At 33.2% G+C, this 20,019-nt stretch overlaps 1 protein-coding gene across 1 annotated transcript; it reads right to left on the bottom strand.

Moving 5' to 3' along the window:
* Positions 1-1,216: 1,216 nt before the first annotated feature.
* LOC133199695 (uncharacterized) lies at positions 1,217-9,578 on the bottom strand. Its single transcript, XM_061335565.1, has 17 exons — positions 9,391-9,578; positions 9,009-9,210; positions 6,799-8,795; positions 6,553-6,610; positions 6,093-6,343; positions 5,892-5,949; positions 5,504-5,772; positions 5,348-5,426; positions 4,998-5,203; positions 4,491-4,539; positions 4,149-4,393; positions 3,973-4,039; positions 3,648-3,871; positions 3,442-3,505; positions 3,171-3,345; positions 1,699-1,790; positions 1,217-1,468 (listed from the first exon to the last, which is right to left on the bottom strand). Exons 1-17 carry the CDS (start codon positions 9,563-9,565, stop codon positions 1,279-1,281), a joined length of 4,401 nt encoding a protein of 1,466 aa, XP_061191549.1. The 5' UTR covers positions 9,566-9,578; the 3' UTR covers positions 1,217-1,278.
* Between the last annotated feature and the right edge of the window lie 10,441 nt (positions 9,579-20,019).

The raw sequence follows: 20,019 nt of genomic DNA on the forward strand, positions 1-20,019 counted from the left end.
CTGTTCCTATATGAAAGTGAAAGTAGTTACATAGAATTGCTCTTAATTTTAAACATTGATGTGAATCCTAATAGATCAAGTAAAAAAATTGAATGAACAATCATTATATTTCAGAAATCTTACATTATTTGCATCAAAATTTGTTTTAATATTTTCGTCGGAAAAAAAGAATAGCTGACGATCGAACTCCCGATATACTTTTCATTACTAAGTATATAAAGCTCCTTCTGCTTTATAAAAGATTAAGTGAAATAAATCTGGCATCTGTTATTTAATGACGTACTTCCGGGGTATCTTTCATCAGCAGTACACATGTACTAGTTAAATGGGGAAAAAATAAGATAAAACAGACAACAAATGTGTGATTAAAGAGAAAAACAACGAATTTATTTAATATATTGAATAAAATGTACCGATAAGAACGAAAATATTATTACAAATTGGTAACAAGTGATTCCTGATGCGTATCCCTTTTCCTTTTCTCTATATAAGACGTAAAAATAAATTAACTCCTTCCCCTTCTATGGTTATTTAGAGCATGATTACTTTTTTCCTTACCTGCATAATAATAGAATTGTTTCCTCATTCAGCACGTGATATTTTAACTACTGTAAATTAACCGGTCACAAATATGGCCTTTTTTGTAACACGTACTGATGTGATACAAGGTAATCTTATCAGCCCTGTATCATTGTATTCCATCTCTAATCAAACATATCAACCCATACATACATGTAAAGCATCGACTAAGTAGCAGTGTGACTTCTTTAAAAAAGGTATATGCAACATAAATTAAAGAATTTGCTATTACTATTAAAATGATTTTATTCATGTGCTGCAGATGTTTGTGAAAACTGATGTACACGTATTGTGTTTATTGATCATAATGACTGTTAAATATTCTGTGACATATATGTTTTCTTTATTTTTTCTTTACAGCTTAGTACAACATTTTTAATGAAATATGTACAATGAGTTCATAAGCAAAAAAATACAATTAATTTAGTTCAATTTTTTCTTAAATATTTGAAAAGCTTTGAACACAAACAACTGAAATAAATCTTCTAATGTCGTTATCTCATCTTTATCTTTTCATTCAACATACACACACACCCTCACACATGTATACACATACACGTGTCATGTAGCTACATTGTATGTTATCATACCGAAAACATATTAGACCCTTTATAAAAACATAAACGTAGTCTTTGCATGCCACACTCCTCTTTCAAGAACTTATTAGAACACGTCTAAATATTAAACTTGATCCGTGCCCTACTCTTGGTACGTCTCGGTATAAGCATCATTCACGATGTAGGTGGTTTTGGAATAGTCTGTGTCTTCATCCTCTACAGTATACAGACCATTGGAATTCTTCTCCATCACTGGCTCCTTAGAAAAATGTTCTTTGTCGTAACCATTCATCTGCTTCGGGTCCTGCTTTAGTGTTCTTGACTGACGATGACTTAAAGATAAGCAGTAATGATTAAGTACAAGGCCACAATCTCAAGATTTTAACGATACGATTTTTGACGTGATGTTACAACGCTTAAGCTTTAATTCTCATTTTTACCAGTGTTTAGATATGAGCCAAAACTTACGAAAATTAGTTTCGTACAATTGTGAAAGATTACTTTTCGTATACACTATTTTCATTCTATTATACTGATATACCGTATAGTTATCTGTACATACTTTCTAGCTCTCACGACTGTGATCAGGAGCGTCGCTAATATGATGATCAGTGCAAGGCATCCAATAGCTATAACTACATAAACCCACCATTCCTGTAAAGAGAAGGTATCTGAATTAAAGTCAACACAAAGTGAATACAACACAACCTCCAAAATAAAAATAGAGTTATTATCATAGTTTCGTATTTATCAGAAAGTTCATTATCTGTACTTTCTCAGCTAATATATTACGACGAACAACACTGCTACAGGAATTCCAATTTAATTTTCATACCATTGGTTATGGTATGTTGTTCTTTAAAAGACTTTGAAAGATTTTTTTTCATCCTATGTATTCCAATGTAAAAAAAAAAGAGATAACTTTATTATGACTCCATCCTCTTGGAAAATGATTTTTGCAAACCCCAATACGCTTTATTTAAATATCATAAAAATGTTATTGTATTGAATTCTTTGATCCCAGCGAAGAATGTATAAATAACCTCATGCTATCTTCTAAAATCTTCTTTCTTGGAAGACTCCAGTTCATCATCTTTCATATTGTTAATTTTGAATTTACCGAGTGGCAGTAAATAAAATATACAGAATTGTGTAATATCTCGCTTTCACCTGCATATGATGTTTACATTTCCCAACTTATTCGACACTCAAGAGCATGTTTCGAGTACGATCAATTCTTAAATCGAGGGCATGCTTTTGACAGATAAGTTGGTGTTACAGGGATTTCAACAACCACGTTTAAAGTCGGCATTTCGTAAATTCTATGGTCGTTATAATGACCTTGTTAGCAAATATAACCTATTATTTGGTCGTATTTTGGCTGACTTGTTTCATACTAATTGTTAGACCTTTGTTTTTATACTGAATTTGACTAAGAATGTTCCATGTAATTGATCAATACATAGGGCTCACGGCGGGTGTGACCGGTCAACAGAGTATGCTTGCTCCGCCTTGGCACCTGATCCCACCTCTGGAATTTCCAGGGGTCCGTGCTTTATGCCTTCTTTACAGAATCGTCTTGTTTACAGATCTTTTTGAGATCCATCACTGTTTGTTATCCTCACCTTTTTCATTTGTTGTAAATTTTGTATTTACTGCCACCCGGTAAATTCAAAATTTACAATATGACAATTTGAGCAAAGTTGATTTATTTTATATGATCATATTCAGTTCAAAAAAAAACTTCAATTGAGGCCTTCATTTTCTTGTTACCGTTTGATCTAATTTGTTCATATACAAGCAGTATTAATCCGCCTAATCCTGCTTTTATCTGTATCATAAGAAAAAACATAAAGTGTTGGAAAATGAAACAATGGTACGAATTTTCCTGCTTTTGAAATTGAATCATTAATTCTTTAACTCTTTAAAAATATATCCATTGTATATTACAGTAAAGTTCCTTTCTTGATAAAAACATTTAAAAACTTTATCCAATAATGTTCTCGGATTTTGATCGTTTGTAACGTAACCCACCGTTCCTTCCGGTTCTGACTTTTTAGAGGCAGTAGAAAACACACGTGAGCCGGGAACTAGTTTAGACAGTTCCTGCTCTAACTGTACAGAAGAAGGTTGGTTCAAATCTTCCTCCTCAACTTCAGTTACCCCTTTCCTTGGCTGTACGAAATATGTGTACATACGTACATTGTCTCTGGAAAGTATTGTACATTATTCATTATTAAGGTGCGATGCCGACGAATGTTTACATAATATGCATTCTCTTTTACATTGTAACTTTTTTGCATACCCAGATCCAGCGACATATCCGGATTCTGTATTGAGCACTTTAACTGGAATTATTAGACCAAGACCTAAAATATGCCAAATCAATGCGTATATTGCTTCATTCAATCTTTCAACTTTTCTTTGTTTCAAAAGAATTTCATTAGTGGAATCCATATCATTACAAAGAATTGCATTTAAGAGACTAAAGTTGCCTTGTAGAATTTTTACCATTATTGGCGAGGATCCAGGCATTTGATACAGCTTTCTGTATAATTGTTGAATTGAATCCCTGCATGTCCTTTGTCCACAGCATTCTAACCTTATAAGCTCTGCAGTCACACACTGATTTTAGAACGTTCTCCATGACTCCGGCGCTGGGAGGGGATACCGCTGCTAGACTGGAATCGGCGTTCATTACAGTTACTGTGTACTTGATTAATGTTACTGGTTCCCTGGGAATAGAGGTTATAACAAACTACATGAACAACACAACGTGGTAAACATACAATGTATAGTTCATCAATTTATATCTTTATAGAGTTTATGTCTTTACCCTTTTGAGGAAACATAAAAATTGTTCCATGATTGGATGTCTGTGGTCAAAACATGCTGGAAAACATCTGAAAAGTGAAAAAAGGTTTCAATATCGGTAGTCAAATATTATACCTGAAGAGGACATCACGTTAAGTGTTACTGGAAGAGCCTTTACAAGTGTCAGCTATACTGTACGTTTATTTGCTGTTGCCCACGCAGTGTTCAGTGAGTGTGAAGTTGGCTTTTGTTCTGATCTTGGAACAGCTTCCTTCAGTACCAGCTGATGTAACTGCTTCATCCTATTTACTGCTAACTTCCGGTTTAAACGACTCAGAGAACTGTTAATGAAGTCTAACTTTCCCTCCATATTTGGTCTTGGCCACTCTGTCTTTGTGTCATTTGGACTACTCGGTAGATAGTACAGTCTTGTGGCAATTGAACTAGATTTGCATGATAGAATGATCAGTAGTTTAATATAATTATTTAATACTAGTAACAGAAAATATATCAAATATGAAGTAATTTCTTCAAACTTACTTTTGGGTACTTAAAAAGGATTGTTTCCACCAGGAAGTATCAACGGTTTCTAATTAAACAAACATTAAACCATTAACAGAGATGCAGAAAAGGGCAATAATGCCCTATTAATGAAAAGTATCCAATCTCATGAAAATGCCCTCCTTCAATTTTAATGAAATAGGGCATTAGATGTAGTCTGCATATGAGAAAACCATTATATTATTTGTTTGATTTTTTGTTGTATTTTCAAAATCAAATTTATGGTCAGATTTTGTTTTTTCTTCCATCTTGTCCCTATGTGACAAAGCATCCGAGCAGATATGAGAAATCTGAAGAAGATATAGCACTTGTCAATCAGAAAATGTTCATCTTGAAATTAAACCTTTATGCCCATGCCTCTAAGAGTACCAGCAAAATTGAAAGAAATCTACGAAAAATATGGACCCTAAAACGTGCAAATAAATTGTCATAACTTTATTTAGAATCATGCATTGTATAAAATTGAGGAAGAAAAAGAAAACTCACCAAAAACTGTATTTATTGCATTTCTGATGTTATTTTCATCTTTGAGCTTCACACGCCTAGCTACGTCTACGTAATGGACCCGTGGGTTCTTACAGTCCTTACAAATCTGATAATGGGTCGATAGCTTGGTCGTCAGTGCTTTAAGAATTGTTGATTTTGTGGTGAGATGTCCATCTAACGTTGGGAACAGAACGACATCAACAGATCTACAAAGGTAATGCATCAGTTAATCATTCTGTTTCATCTTTAAGAGTTTTTAGCATTGAGTGACTTTAGCATTTAGAGTTATTAGAATTGAGAATTTTGAATCTTTCAAAAGACTAATTAAAACTGAGTCTTTTGAGAAATACCCGGGGTTTGTTGGAGTTTCCTCTAATGGAGAGAGCTTCATTCCAATGGTACACGTTCGCTGCAGACAGAACCCATTGTCTACAAACAAAAAGAGGATTTTACTATTTCTTGTAAAATGCTAACGCCTCAATGCTTATTTTAAGACATTTATGTACCTTTGAGGACGTTTTTATATGCTGCAAGAGCTTTATTGTAGATATCAGCAGCGGTGAGAACGGTGGTCCTTTTTCTTTGTTGTAGAGACAGTCGAAGTCCTGATTCATATCCGAAACTCTCGTTCCCGGAATACAGCAGGACTTGCATATCTGGAAATTCTGTTTGGAACTCTTTATGAAACGACTGGTCTTTTGGGATGCTCTCTGGCCTAGGTTGTAGGAATTTTAGGCCACTTGTAACTAGGTATGATATGTCCGTTATATATATTCTGTAAGAAGAATTTGCAATTCATCTCTTCTCTTCCCTTAAATAACTATTTCAATGAACTCATAAGCTCCAGAAAGTTTGTAATGACTAAATATTGTGCATTATACTGGTGAAAATTACCCATAATCTCCAATTTTGTACGCAGCGTCAACAATGAGAACATCAACATCCTTGTTTCCTATATTATGAAAGGAATGGATAAGTTTGCACAGTTTTTAAGTGATATATCTCTATTATCAGTCCCGACATATGTAAAAATAAGGCATTATAAGCATAAAAATGTATTTAATATACATGTATTTATAATATTTAATATATTACCTGCGTTCGACCATGCTTGTTTAATGGCGGCCTTGATGCCGCTTCTGTAAATATTGTACACGTATCCAATCAGAGGCACGTAGTAGCTTCGCCCCAGTCCTGTTGTTTGACCCTTGAACACGCCATGATTACTGAGCTGACCAGAGTTGACAAGTTGGTTGTTTAAAGAATGTGTGAGGTTTGGGTTTTTATGTAAGTCAGATGCGTCTGGACAATCTGAGCTATTGTAGATGACTTTTGTGTATACTTTTCTGTTTTATAAACAAATTTAACAAAATGAATAATTTGGAAATATCACATTCATAGCAGTATACTATTTTGTGAATGCTGAATTGAACTCGTATGACATTTGGCATAGGATTCGTTCCCCTACCTCTATTTCGTAGTGAGGTAGGCATTGGTGTTCCTATGTACATCGCATACCTACAAGTTTCCAAAGATCAGAAATAAAATAGTTTACCTGGAGATACTGTAAAGATACTCTTTATCCAAGATGTTGATGTCAGTACAGTTCTCACCTAAAGAAGAAAAGAGTGGTCGTGATTTCTTTGTTATTTATTTTTTTTCAAGTTGTCAAATATACGGGTAATATCAGATAGTTATCCAAAGAGGATTCAAAAAGAAATTAATTGTTGGATGCCATTTTGACAAGCACAAAAGCTGTCTTAAACATGAATGTTTGTATAAATGACTAGTAACTGTTTACCTTTGGAAGTGTTTTTGACAGCATTTGTTATCACCTGTTTGACCGCTGGGATTTCCTTATCGGGAATTTTTCCGCTTAGTGTCACAGACATATTTCCTCCATTATGGGATGGGGTCGAGTGTACTGTCGTCACAACCACCTCGGGTGATGATGAAATTCTGAGGCTGGATTTAGAGTTCATTGTTGGTGTTGGACTTGTCTTGGAGGAAGTTATCTGAGATGTCGTTTTGGAAACACCCGTGGGTGTGGTCGTCTGAAATGACGAACTTGAAGCTATGCTAGAGGTTACGGTTGTCATTGGATTATCTACAACCTTGCAATCTACTATAAATATTTTCATCATATCTACTTTCATGCAATTACATTCAGTTCTACCAAATGAAGTATTTAAGCAGGTTCCATTCAAGAAGCATTGATCACCATGACAGCGAGCAAACACTGAGTCAGTGGTTGTAGGGCCCTGAGTTTTTTTTGTACTTATGATATGTTTCGTGGTTCCAGGAGGAAGTGTTGTAGAGTCTGTTTTTGATACTGTGGTGGACACATGAGTTGTGGTTGGAGTAGCTGACTTAGTTGACGACGCAGCTTCTGTCGTCAATGATACATTTCTTGATGCAAGAAACGATGTTGGAGTATTTATTAAACGTGTTGTTTGTTTTTCTGTTGTTTCTGGTGAAGTTGTTGTTTTAGATGTTAATGATTCAGTTTGCACATCATGAGAAACGTCTGTAGTAGGGCTGTTAGAAAATGTTTCTTTTGATGGTGAATCGGTGGAGGATGGGAATGTTATTTGTTGAGTTGTAGTTGGTTTGTACAGATGCGTCGTCAGTTTAGATGACTGTGATGCAGTGGTGAATAGCGGATAAAATATAGATATTTCACAAAATCGTCCAGTGAACCCCGTTTTGCAGTTACACTCAAAATCGTTGTATATATTTATACATGTTGCATTATTCTTACATGGGCTACTATCACAATGCAGTACTTCTTCCTCACAGAATTCTCCTTTATATCCAGGCCGACAACAGCATCTTCCATTAAAGCAATGTCCGTCGTTCTTACATACAACTCGTGGGCACTCCAGATCCCGTGATAAAGCAATGGATCCATTTCTGCAAATTGGGCCCCTCCAACCATGCGGGCAAATTTCTGTGTTTGTTCGAAATGATTTTAACATACATTGACTGCCACTAAAACATAAAGCATCTGAATAAGGACGACATAATGTATTGGAATGGGCACAAGTCTTCCCGCTAAACCCTGGTTTACACACACAAATTGCGGTCCCATTTCCCAACACTAAACAAGAACCATTTCCACAAAACCTACATGCATTAACTGTTGGAGAAACTGTACTACTACCAGCAAGCTTTTCACACCTAGACCCTGCAAAGCCATTAAGACAGTCGCACGAATAATTCCCAACAACATCATTACAATATCCCCCATTCAAACATGTGTCATTCTGGCATTCGATTACTTCCTTCTGGCAAAGCTCTCCAGAAAACCCTATTAAACACTGACATGCACTATTAATACATTTACCATTGTTCCTGCATGCATTCTCTGAACAGTTATATGATACCTTTCCGGATGATGGTGTGACTATAATTGACGTCATGCGCTTTGTGGTAAGTGTGGTGCTTGTGGGTTTCGTTGTTGACAATGTTTTTGTTGTTGCAACAGAGGTGGTGGTGCTTGTAAACGTTTCTGTAGTTTGTGTTATCGTTGGTGTTGTAATTGTTGTTGTTGTAGTTGTCGTTGGCGTTGTTGTACTTGGTGTAGTCGTTGTGATTGTGCTTGTTGTGGATTCTGTTGTTGTGGATTTGGTAGTGGTGCTTTTGATTGTGGTTGTTATTACATTTTCACAGAACATTCCCGAAAATTCTGAACCACAGTGGCAGGTAAATGTGCCGTTTGCCGCATCAGAACATTTTCCATTAAGGCATGGATTGTCCTTACAGGTTGTTGGAATTTCACAATTCATTCCGCGATATCTATCAATTTGTGTGAAAATAGAACATACATACATATACTTTTGGAAAGCAAACAATTTAAACACCTTTTTTTGTTTAAGCATCGGCTAGATTGAATTTATGCGTAAGTTGAAGAAAAATGAAAACTTTAATTGGTCTAGAGCGTTAATTACTTTATCAGTTAAATCAGGTAAAATATTTTTTCAACCCTATCTTTTGAGACGCTGATGATACCTCGGGTGGCAGTTACAGATGTAGCTCCCCGGGGTATTACGACAGGTTCCACCATACAGACATGGGTTCTGTCTACATTCGTTTAGGTCGATTTCACACCGGTTACCAGTATACCCAGGAGGGCAACAGCAGAAAAAGACATCGTTAGTTGTGTTGCTGAATTTATCCATGGAACAAGTCCCACCATTCTCACAGTGTTGTCCTGCAATTTATTTTTTTAATACATGTAAAACAAATAGTAAGTACTCCTTAAATTAGTAATATTTCTCCAACCATAATGAATATACTTATTATCAGTTGGAAAATGAAATCTCCGCCTGTTACTAATTATAATATGTATATAGAAATATTGTTTCTTTTGAACCGTATTCAGATGTTATACCTGGACAGCTGCCATCTCCGATTGGTCTAGTACAGTCCTTGCCCTCCCAGCCCTGGTCACAGATTTTTGCCCCGGTGCTCTCGTCACAAGTATAGTGACCTTTACAATCCACGGAGGGGATACAGAACACAGAACATTCATCACCATAGTAGTAAGTCTGGCACTGTATCGCCATTGATAGTCTCAGTCTGGATAAACATTTATACTTGATATGGATAAAAGATAATACGGAAAAAAACCGCATGAAAAAAGATGATTACCTTAATACAGAGAAATCAGTTTTACATTTCTTTCATTTGAAATTTCAAAGTGAATATTTATACTTGAATTATGATATTTTGAATGTACAGTGGCGCCGCGGTAATCCGGACGCCAATAATCCGGACGCTTCACCTTCCGGACGATATTTTCTGGGAACCATTTTTTTCCACGTTATTCTGTCTCATTAATCCGGAAATTCGCGTTCCGGATCCGGACGGTCAATTTCTACTACAAAACGTAATATTTCATTGAAAAATGACTCGTTTATCCGGACGGTAATTTTTTGAGAACGACTTTTCACACCTTTCTTGCAGTAGTGATAATTATTGTGAAAACATTGTCCGTGGAGTCAGTTTGAAGGCGGTTACCTGTGACCTCTAAACAATAGCGTCAATGATTAGCGTGTGTTTACCTCAGATAAAACGCACGTCTTTTATTATATCATATTATGAAGCCCGAAGAATTTAGCATATACTGTGCATTAATTAAATATTTATCCGTTCAGAATAGAATAAATTGCTAACGGTATATAAATTTATGAGAATTTTCGAGAGTTGTAGATAAATTTTTTTACTGAATAATAAATCACGAGATTTCGTTGTGGTATTGAGTTGCGTAAGTTTATCAAAATACGATTTTCCAATTCTCAAAACGTACATTATTTGAAACATTTTTTTCTTTTCATAAGACAATTTATTATGATACATAATTCAAGAAAATATATTTCTATTTAATGCACTAAGAAATACGTAACTGGCGTTAGTTATAAATGCCGATCACGTTTTTCAAGTTTATAACTTAGAGTTTATAGAAAAAATATTGATAATCCTGAATATGGCTTGTGTTTATGTTGAATGTTTACAATACGTACATGTACACTGATTACAGTGTTTAGTTACTTACTTCCCTATGTAGTGAATATACGCGGTTAGTCATTTGAACATTCTCAATGGTGATAATGAACAATTCTACGTAATATGAGCTTGAATAAATAAAAAAAATGTGCCGAAATAAAACAGTAGCAGATGAAAATTTGGTCAGCCCATGTAACCACACGTCAAATAGAAGGCGAGTAAAGTTTCCTGTGTTAGAAAAGGAAGTCTCAACATAAAACTGGCTATCCATTTTTCATCGTGTAAATTACATTTTATTATTTTTTTTCTTTTTTAAATATTGATTATTTCTTTTAAAACAATAAAAATAAAATCAATAAGTCAAGATAAAATAAAGGTGTTTTCTTTGCCTTCACATTTAATACCACTATGTTCATATGTACATGCTTTGAGAGGGTACGTCTTTTAAGAAGTGATTCACTTATCCGGACGATTCATTTATCCGGACGATTTCGTTGGGGACGGAGGCGTCCGGATTAACGAGGCGCCACTGTACATCTATTTGATGATATACCTTGATGGCCTTTTACGAGTTCCATTCAATAGAAGTTCCCGGGATTTTGGAATCTTGCTTCCTTTTTCTGTGTAAATAAACGAGAACTGATCGACGAGTTGCTGTGTGAAGGGACCATCTATGTCTGTTATACTGATGTCCACACGAGCACTCCCCTATAACACGATAAGTTACACAGTTATCTTAAATGTCAAGATCATTTTGAAAACTAATATCTGAAATCAGAAATAGATGACTATCATTTAACTATATTCAAACTATCATTATCCAAGGATTTTTAAGTTTTTTTCTCTTTTTTTCTTTCATGATACTTTAGAAAAGAAAGAAATTGTTATCACTTTGTCATAAAACTGGAACTTCTCCCACCCATGTCATGCGGATGTAATAAGAATATATTTTCCCAACATTGTGATTTGAATATATGTTATATGTTAAGTTGAAATTAGTGAATAACAGTAAGTACTGAGCAATGATCTCATCAAGTATTCGACTCTGAATCTCTTAACATAATGCAAGATTTGCTTTTTGTATATACTATGCCAAATGAATTCATCCTGTTTAATTCATAACCTTCCATTCTGTAATAGGCAGCTCTCTTGGTGTCTGATCTAGGAAGACAAGGTCTGGTGGTTGATCTGCATTTAATTCTGCGGATTGACACCAAGTCCTGTTGGGGGAATGTATTTATACATGAGAAGAGGCATTATCTATTTATCTGTTTGTTCAAGAATGATTCATGATCTATATTATAGATGACAAACAAAGAGAAAATCAAAGAAAAACAAAAGGAAAAAAAACAAAGACAGGTTTTATTATATATTTAAAGTATGTATACACGTTCAATCATTCCTGTGTGATTAAATAGAATGAATGCCTATGAAATGGAAATGTTTGTGTTTTGTCAAACAAGAAGTATAACATTTATACGCACTTGTTCGATTGCATCTACGGTACTTGGCTGTTAGTGAGTCATAATTTCATTTTTGCACTTTATGTTTTAATTGAAAAATGTCTTTTCAAAAAATATATTGCAACGTTTTATGTAGCTCATTGTTTATGGATATAACATCATAAAAAGCAGAATTATTTGCAGTTTCTTCACAGAATTTCAAAACATTTTTATTTGTAGATGTCGGTGTGAAATCACACATCAAAAGCAAAGCTGAAATTTTATGGCACCCTTTTGTTACGTTACTAAGAACTTTGAGGTTAAAATTTTTGACTTGATGATTTCGTAAATTATTTTCAATTTTTCAGTATATCAGATTTTGTAAAGTTTTTCAAAGAAAAGGGAAATTTTAAAAATGCTGGATAATTTAATGGAAAAAATTTGGATATTGGGCCAAAATTTACCTCACAATAAGTTTTTTTTTTAAATTCAAATAAATAGAGTTTTTCAATGAAATATACAGAGGTAAAATGAAATAAGGACTCACTTGTGGCCATATATTGTAGATGTTATGGCTATCAAACACATTATCTTAGGAATAAATGCGACAAATCCGAAAAAAGAAACACACTTCCTTGTTCTGTCTGTCCAAATAATGAATTAAAGTGCAGTGACTCATAACAGGAAACAATTTCTTTTTTGTTTTTGTAAACAGTGTGTTCTATGACTATCAGGCAACTAAAACAAATGTAACCTTTTTGCATTTTAAAGAGGATAAAATTCCTTATTGTACATGTATATTCCTTTGAAATATTTTGATGATATTGGTGTAACTATGTATTTTAAGTGTTCAACGACGTCTTCACATTGCATAAAAAGACATTTTCAGATAATTTATTTAAGAGAGGCATATACAAACAATATTTTAAAAGAAATAAATTTTAAATGCTTAGATGAAAATCCCAGTTATGAATCATTTTGATAATGCTTCTTCGAGACAGATATATATTGAGAAACTGAAGGATATGCTGAAGCTGTGATATATTCAAAATTTAGGACTATCAAAGTAACAAAAATTTAATTCTTAAAATGAGACAAATGAGAATAAAAAAATGTATTTTTTAATTAAAATAAAGACAAAGCGCTATCATAGAATTTATAATTTCACGTACCATTTCTACTTATTTCAAAACATTGGGGCTATTGTTAAGTTGTTTTTAAAATTGTATTCAATGGCACACATTAATTCTGAATTGACATAAAGTCCTTTTAGAACCACTATAAACAAAGATAAGGATTGTACTCACCCATTTTCATTTGGCGATACACATATTCTGATGACGTAATCACATCTGTCTGAACTGCACTTGTTTGACACGGCGAGTCCATCACAACAGTTTCCATCAAAAAGCTCGCTGTTTGTGTTGTTGTATTCCTTTAGAGTGATAAATAAAGTCGCCCTGGTGCTCTCCTCAAAAAACGGATAAAAAATTGAAGGAAACATGCTTGAAATAAAGCAATTCTTGTAGATAATGATCAAAGTAAACCCACATGTAAAACATTGTTTCTTATCAGCAGCAGTATATAAAATTATCAATAGAATATCTATTTGTATATGGTACCAAATTTAATTAGATTTCTGGATTTCTGTGAGGTTTTTATTCTATGATTTTTTTTTACATACTTTATTTACAGAGCTTTATGTGATATTGATATAGAATCCCTCGTAGCGGGCCACAAATGTTTAAGGATATGGGATACTAATGGGATACTTAAGGACATGCGAAAATTGCGACAAAATAAACTTTCAAAACAAGCATTTTTCTTTTAATTGCAGGAATCGTCAACATGTAATCTACAACTTCACGTAATTACATTAAACAAAAACATGTATTTACGATTTACGAAGCTGTTTTCATAGGTGGGGGTCATCACAATATCTTGAATCTCCGTACGATAATGAGGATGCCCACTTTTTCACTGACTTTGTACATAGTCAGCGCATGTTTGTCTATTGTTCTCCGTTTAACAGTAGTTGTATACCTTCATTAATAATGTTGTGTCAAAAGGAGATTAATAGACAAACATGAGCTCATGGTTTAAAAGAGAAAAAAAACTGCTTCTTCTTACATTCGCGCGATCTGTTGTAACCAAGGGCTTTGACATGTAGAATATTATAATTCACCATGTGATTTCTTACCTCAGGTAACTCTGTGAATACTACATTCCGTCACGTGACTTGTAAGATACCATGTTTTGTGCTAACTAGGACACTCTTCTCGAACACGTTGAATTGTCGGGCATCGATTCAAAATATTCTTTACTTACATGTATGTGCTCATATTGTTAATTTCGTTTTGAAACCTTTGTAAATAAGTAGTGCACTTGTACCATACAGTATAAAGAGAGAGATGCGAAAGAGTGATCACGTAATTTAATACATGTCATTGTTATTTACGTAGTCTAATTTTAGAGTCATTCTACAATGTTAACTCCACCTCTCATGCACACCTCAAGGACAGGTCAGTGTAAAATCTCCATATTTGGAAAGGAGTAGGGACAAAAAACATAGAATTATTTTATTCCATCACAGTCTAAAATCATTTTAACATTTAAATTTGATGCCAAATTGATAGAATTCCATAGTAAATATACAAAAGTGAAATAAGCTTAAGATATAAAAGCAACAGAAGCGACGGAAAAAGACCCAAAACCAGCGTTAAGTGCAGTTATCCTTTGTAAAACTGTACAGGCTATATTTATTGTATAAATAGACATCAATTACGAAGTTTTCCTTTAAAACCATCCTTATTCTGCAATTTTCCTAAGAATATATGTATGTATATATATTGAAATCAATTTAATGCAAAAACGTGAAAAATTGCTGATACTTTAAGTGATTTTTCTATATATTATTATTTCTATAGATATATAGAAATAAGAATGTCTTTAAAGAAACTTTGTGATAAATGTGACTTCGTGTTGTAGCAAAAATTAAACCTGTACAGACTGCTTTGCAAATGAATTTTCTAAAACACACAATTAGTATCCTATATCCATAAGCTAACAAACTTATAGATGTTTTCTAACAAATCCAACTAAGGAATAGTTTCTATTTATTAACATATATAGTTGATAACTGTCCCTCTATCCTTTTTTTATTGTCCTTTGTAAGGATGTTAAGCCACTTTATGTAAAGAATTTCCTTCTCCACTGAACACATACTCATGTTTCCAAGTAAATGTCATTATTTTACCTTCTTTTCTAAAACTGTCCAGACATTGGACATCTAAGTATCTCTGGAAGTTTATTTTCTCCTAGATACAGAACATTATGTCCTATACCTAGCCTCTTCTGGTTCAATACATCCTGTGTTTTGATAATGTTTTTGATAACATCTAGGCTCCATCAATCATTAGACTAGAAAACTTTATTAACAGTAAGTACATTTTTTGCATTCTGCATGAGTTACTTGTACTTGACATGTTCCCAGATTAAGAAATTTAAAACAATTTTTAACACTTTTTGAATCAAAAATTGTTATGAATGACATAAATACAATAAAATAAGATACTCTTTGTACCCATTCCATCTTTTCTTTCAAATGAGTTGATTCTGAAAAAAAAAACAACACAAAATATATTTTCTCTTTAAAATTAAAAGATATGAAAAATCGTCTTACCTGCTGCGACAAAGATGTAAAAATACAAAGAAAAAGGGCAATTCCGAAAGCATTCCTTACGATATCCATATTCTTCACAATCAAATAAAAACTCTATTGATATCAGGTCTAATATTTATAATCCATAGTAAAGTTATTTTAACTTGAGATCTGACCAAATTCTGGGGGAGGCGGCATCCGCCTAGTAATTCAGACACGAACTTTATTCCAGCCAGCCCTTTTATGGCATAAACAAATGTAAATAATGAATCAAGCCCGCTTAAATTCTTTTAAACAATGAGTTTAAGTTTCCTAATCTCTTGGACTACTGTTGCAGAGGTGCTGAAGACCTGATAAGCTGGGCGCTTTCTACCACCGGTCCTGTGTCTTTTGACGAGGGTTTGTTATCTTCAGTTTGGATAATGATGTGTCATTTGCAGACTAATAGTTCCTCATTATGTGTGACATAATTAAAACCTAAACAAACTTAACCAAAATATTTTGTTTACAGATAGTGAAATGTAAACGTCTTAATATCTTCATCTGAGATTATTTGACTTCGTAAAAATATTTTTACAGAAAAGGAACTTGAATAAAATGCGAAAATAAGTAAACCCAAAGATACAAAAAAAATATTACTGATATAAATTTTAACTATTAATCCCTAGGACTTTTAAAAATGCAATTATTTTTAAGATGATCAGGATTTTTTAATGATAACTTTGATACACACAAATTAACATTATACAAAGTTCTTTATATATAATCAGAAATTACCTCCTCCCCTTAAAAAAGTTTTTTTTTACTTATTCTTAGCAATATTTATGCAAAAAATTGGAATAGATAGGACAGCATCTTCTCCATCTTATTAAGAAATAGTTTGTTAATAATGATGAGAAGCTTCCTTTTATGGGATAACATGTTCTGTACAAATGTAATAATTTGTATTTTTGTTTATTAAATTGCTATTCAATGATGTTCTAGTCATATAATTGAGTAGGAAAACAAACTTTGCAATCCAGTACACACCACCGTTGCTTCTTATGAAAACAAACAAACGTGAAACTCGAAAATCAATAGTAGGGCGTAACAAGGTAGAACTAAACACACCCAGCTCTTCACTTGTTTACACTTTATTGTTATCGGTGCTTTTGTTTCTAATGGGATGGAACAGTAAGTTCTACAAATACCACAGATTATCTTCCTAAAATATTAGAGGGATAGAGGGCTATGATATTTTAAATATATTGGGTCAGGCTGTGGAAATCCTGTCCAACAGTCAACAAAAGTTGAAATGCGCAAAAATAAATATCTGATTAATTTTGTAATGATAGATTATAACCGTTAACATAAGAAAGCTTATAGTGAATGATTAATAGAAGAAGTCCTTCGGATGTTATTATGTTCTACTTAAGGGAGCCGACTGGGGTTTTATTGTGTGAAAACTACTATAGAGAAACTCTTTAATTTTATACCCTATATACCTTACATTGACTTCAGTATACATGCCAAGTTTAGTGAAAATCTATCGTCTGGTTATTTTTCAGGGACCGTCTCAAAATACAGGTACATTTACTATAGGATTATATAGGAAAATACCATTTTTTCGCACTTCGGAGCAAATTATACAAATATTACTATAGACTTTTTGCTCAAATTTTATTATTTGATGGGTTATACTATATTGTACATTTTGTGCAGGAAACACAAAATTCTACCGTCTGGTTTCCAGAGGGGGCATCTCAAAATGTCAAAATTCATGATATTTTCCTGTTTTTACGGAGTACAACAAAACATGACAGATACCATAGATTTACATAAAAAATAATAACAATGATTGCTATATTCCCAATTTCCTATGTTTAAAACTTCAGGAGCATATATTTTATACTTTTTATTTTATGGCATAATTAATGACCCCGCTTAAAGAACTTCAGTTTTTCATAACGTCAAAAACACACTATTACGACGTCTTTCTACCCATCATTTGAAAAATCGTTAAAAAAAATCAGTTATTAAAAAACGTAATTAGATTTTTTGACTTCATATTTCCTAAATTTGTTATTTTTTATAAATTATGTAAAAATAGTTGCTTTAAAAGAGTAAATACGCTTTATTTTACTATGCTGCGCGAAGTATTGCGCAATGAAAACCCCAGTCGGTCCCCTTAAAACGGGATCAAGTTTAATGATTTTACGAGTGTCATAGGTTTTTTTTTTCTTGGAATTTATATAAAGTTGCAATTGCGCGTTGAATTTATTGATAAAACACAGTCCATGGAAGTATGGCTTCCTTTCTCTCAGACCCAACTTTTAAGAATTGTGACAATTATAATTTGAAAGTTACCAGTACATCATCTTTTCTCTCTGTTGATTGAGCTAGTTTCGTTCTAACCTGAAGAATATTAATCTAGTTCAATTTGCTTTTAGTGTACTTCAATTCAATTGAACTAGGGCTGAAAATTCTGAATTATTTTTAACTTTGCATCGGATTGGGCATTTGCTTCTGGTTCGGACTGTTTTAGACGTAGAACCTGGTCAGTAACAATGCTACAGCAAAAATGAATCCAAGTTACTCTTTAGAAAAGCAGCACATTTTAACAAGGTATGTATTGATTAAAACAAGGTTATTATATGCAGTATAAAGAAATAGAGTACTAGCTAAAATATATTCCTTTATCTGGATATTATGAAGGCTTAAAATATGCTTAATAGATGAAAAAGACAAATGACGGGTGTTTTAGTTATTATTTTTGAAAATCATTCACTTGAATTTCTTATTTATCTTATCAGATTCGTACTTGCACATAAAGTATTGCTTAGTGACGTTTGGTTTACACACATATAAACCATATAGATATTAGGATTTATATAAACATCTCTAGATGTACAAAAGTAAAATAAGAAGTCTTCCATCACTCATATTATCTAAAATATCTATTTCAAAGTAATAAAAGAATCGATAAATTGAATATTCGAAATATAACATGTATAAATAGGTGTAATTTTAAGCATTGATAAAAGTAAACTGTTATAACTCGTCATCGTTATTATAATTCAGGCCCCAAAAATATAAAAAAGTCTCAGCAATGCTAGTCAGTTATCGTGAAATATGAAGATAAAGAACAGTATTCAATCTCGAAAGTCCAATGAAACGATACAAATTTGGAGCAGAGCAAACACGGACCTCAAAATTTAGAGGTGGGATCAGGTGCCATGGAGGAGTGAGAACCCCTGCCGACCGGTCACACCTGCCGTGTGCTCCTTGTCATGATCGGGGGAAAAAAACCCGGAAAAATCCGTAGACAGTTCAGTGTATAAGTAATTTCCTAACAATTAGTGTGAAAAACGTCAGTCAGTATTTGGCTCAATGATAGGTTGTATGTACTGACAAGGTCATTGTATCGACCGTAAAACTTGCAAAAAGATGACTTCAAACGAGACTATTGTTATCCTTGTTTCATCATCTTGTTTGTCAATAGCTTGCCTCGTTTCAGAAATTGTTCATACGTAGAGCATGCTCTTGTGTATTGAATCAACTGAGAGACATAAACCCCATATGCAGGTGATAAGGGTATATTGCTGCATAAGTAAGGGAAGTTGACGATTGAAAAGTCGAAGTCATCATGTTTATCATAAAGCTTTGTTGTTAGGTTACCATAAACGTCTTTTTCTAGTCTAGTTAATATCTAAATATGAAACAGATGTGTCAGAATCTGTGGTATCTTTTATTTCAAGCTCACTGGGATATATCGAGTCGACGAATGAAAATAACTCATGTTAATTGATAATACGTCGTCGATATATCGAAATGTTGAGTTTAAGGCCACAGCAAGTGTTTTCTTCTTCTCATGTAGAAGTTTTTGAATAAATTCTGCTTCAAATGAATACAAAAATAGAGATCGTTTCATTTGTCAAAGCAGAACAAATTCCATTTTATATAATAGAATAATAAAATTTACTCTAGGAAAATCACTGGAATTATCAAAATTGTCAGGGGAAGAATATTCACAAAGCGAAAACGATTCATGAAATATCAAGTTTATGATATTTAAATATGTATGATAAATCAATTTAAACAATATATCAATAACACGGATTTGCAACTGAAAAAATTACGAAGACGTTCACTGAGGAAAAAGAATATCTATTGGTAATTTCTATTCCTTTTTTCAGCCATGGAACAGTCAACTGTAAATGCATCCAAGTTTTCAATTTTATTTTGATTTTAAAAGATGTATGACAGTTCTAAGCCAGGAAGCATTTCTTTTCACATGTATATTTAGAACATATTCAAGTGTCTATCAAAATGTCATCAGTTTGTTTTCTTTCCAAAAGAAGTTAAACAGGTATTGGAGAATAAAAAATCTTGTTTCTCCTAGATACAGAGCAATGTGTATCTTGACATTCTC

The sequence above is a fragment of the Saccostrea echinata genome, unplaced genomic scaffold (genome assembly GCF_033153115.1).
Source record: "Saccostrea echinata isolate AGI-Se365-2 ecotype Australia unplaced genomic scaffold, CSIRO_AGI_Sech_v1 ptg000034l, whole genome shotgun sequence".
NCBI classification, from domain to species: domain Eukaryota; kingdom Metazoa; phylum Mollusca; class Bivalvia; order Ostreida; family Ostreidae; genus Saccostrea; species Saccostrea echinata.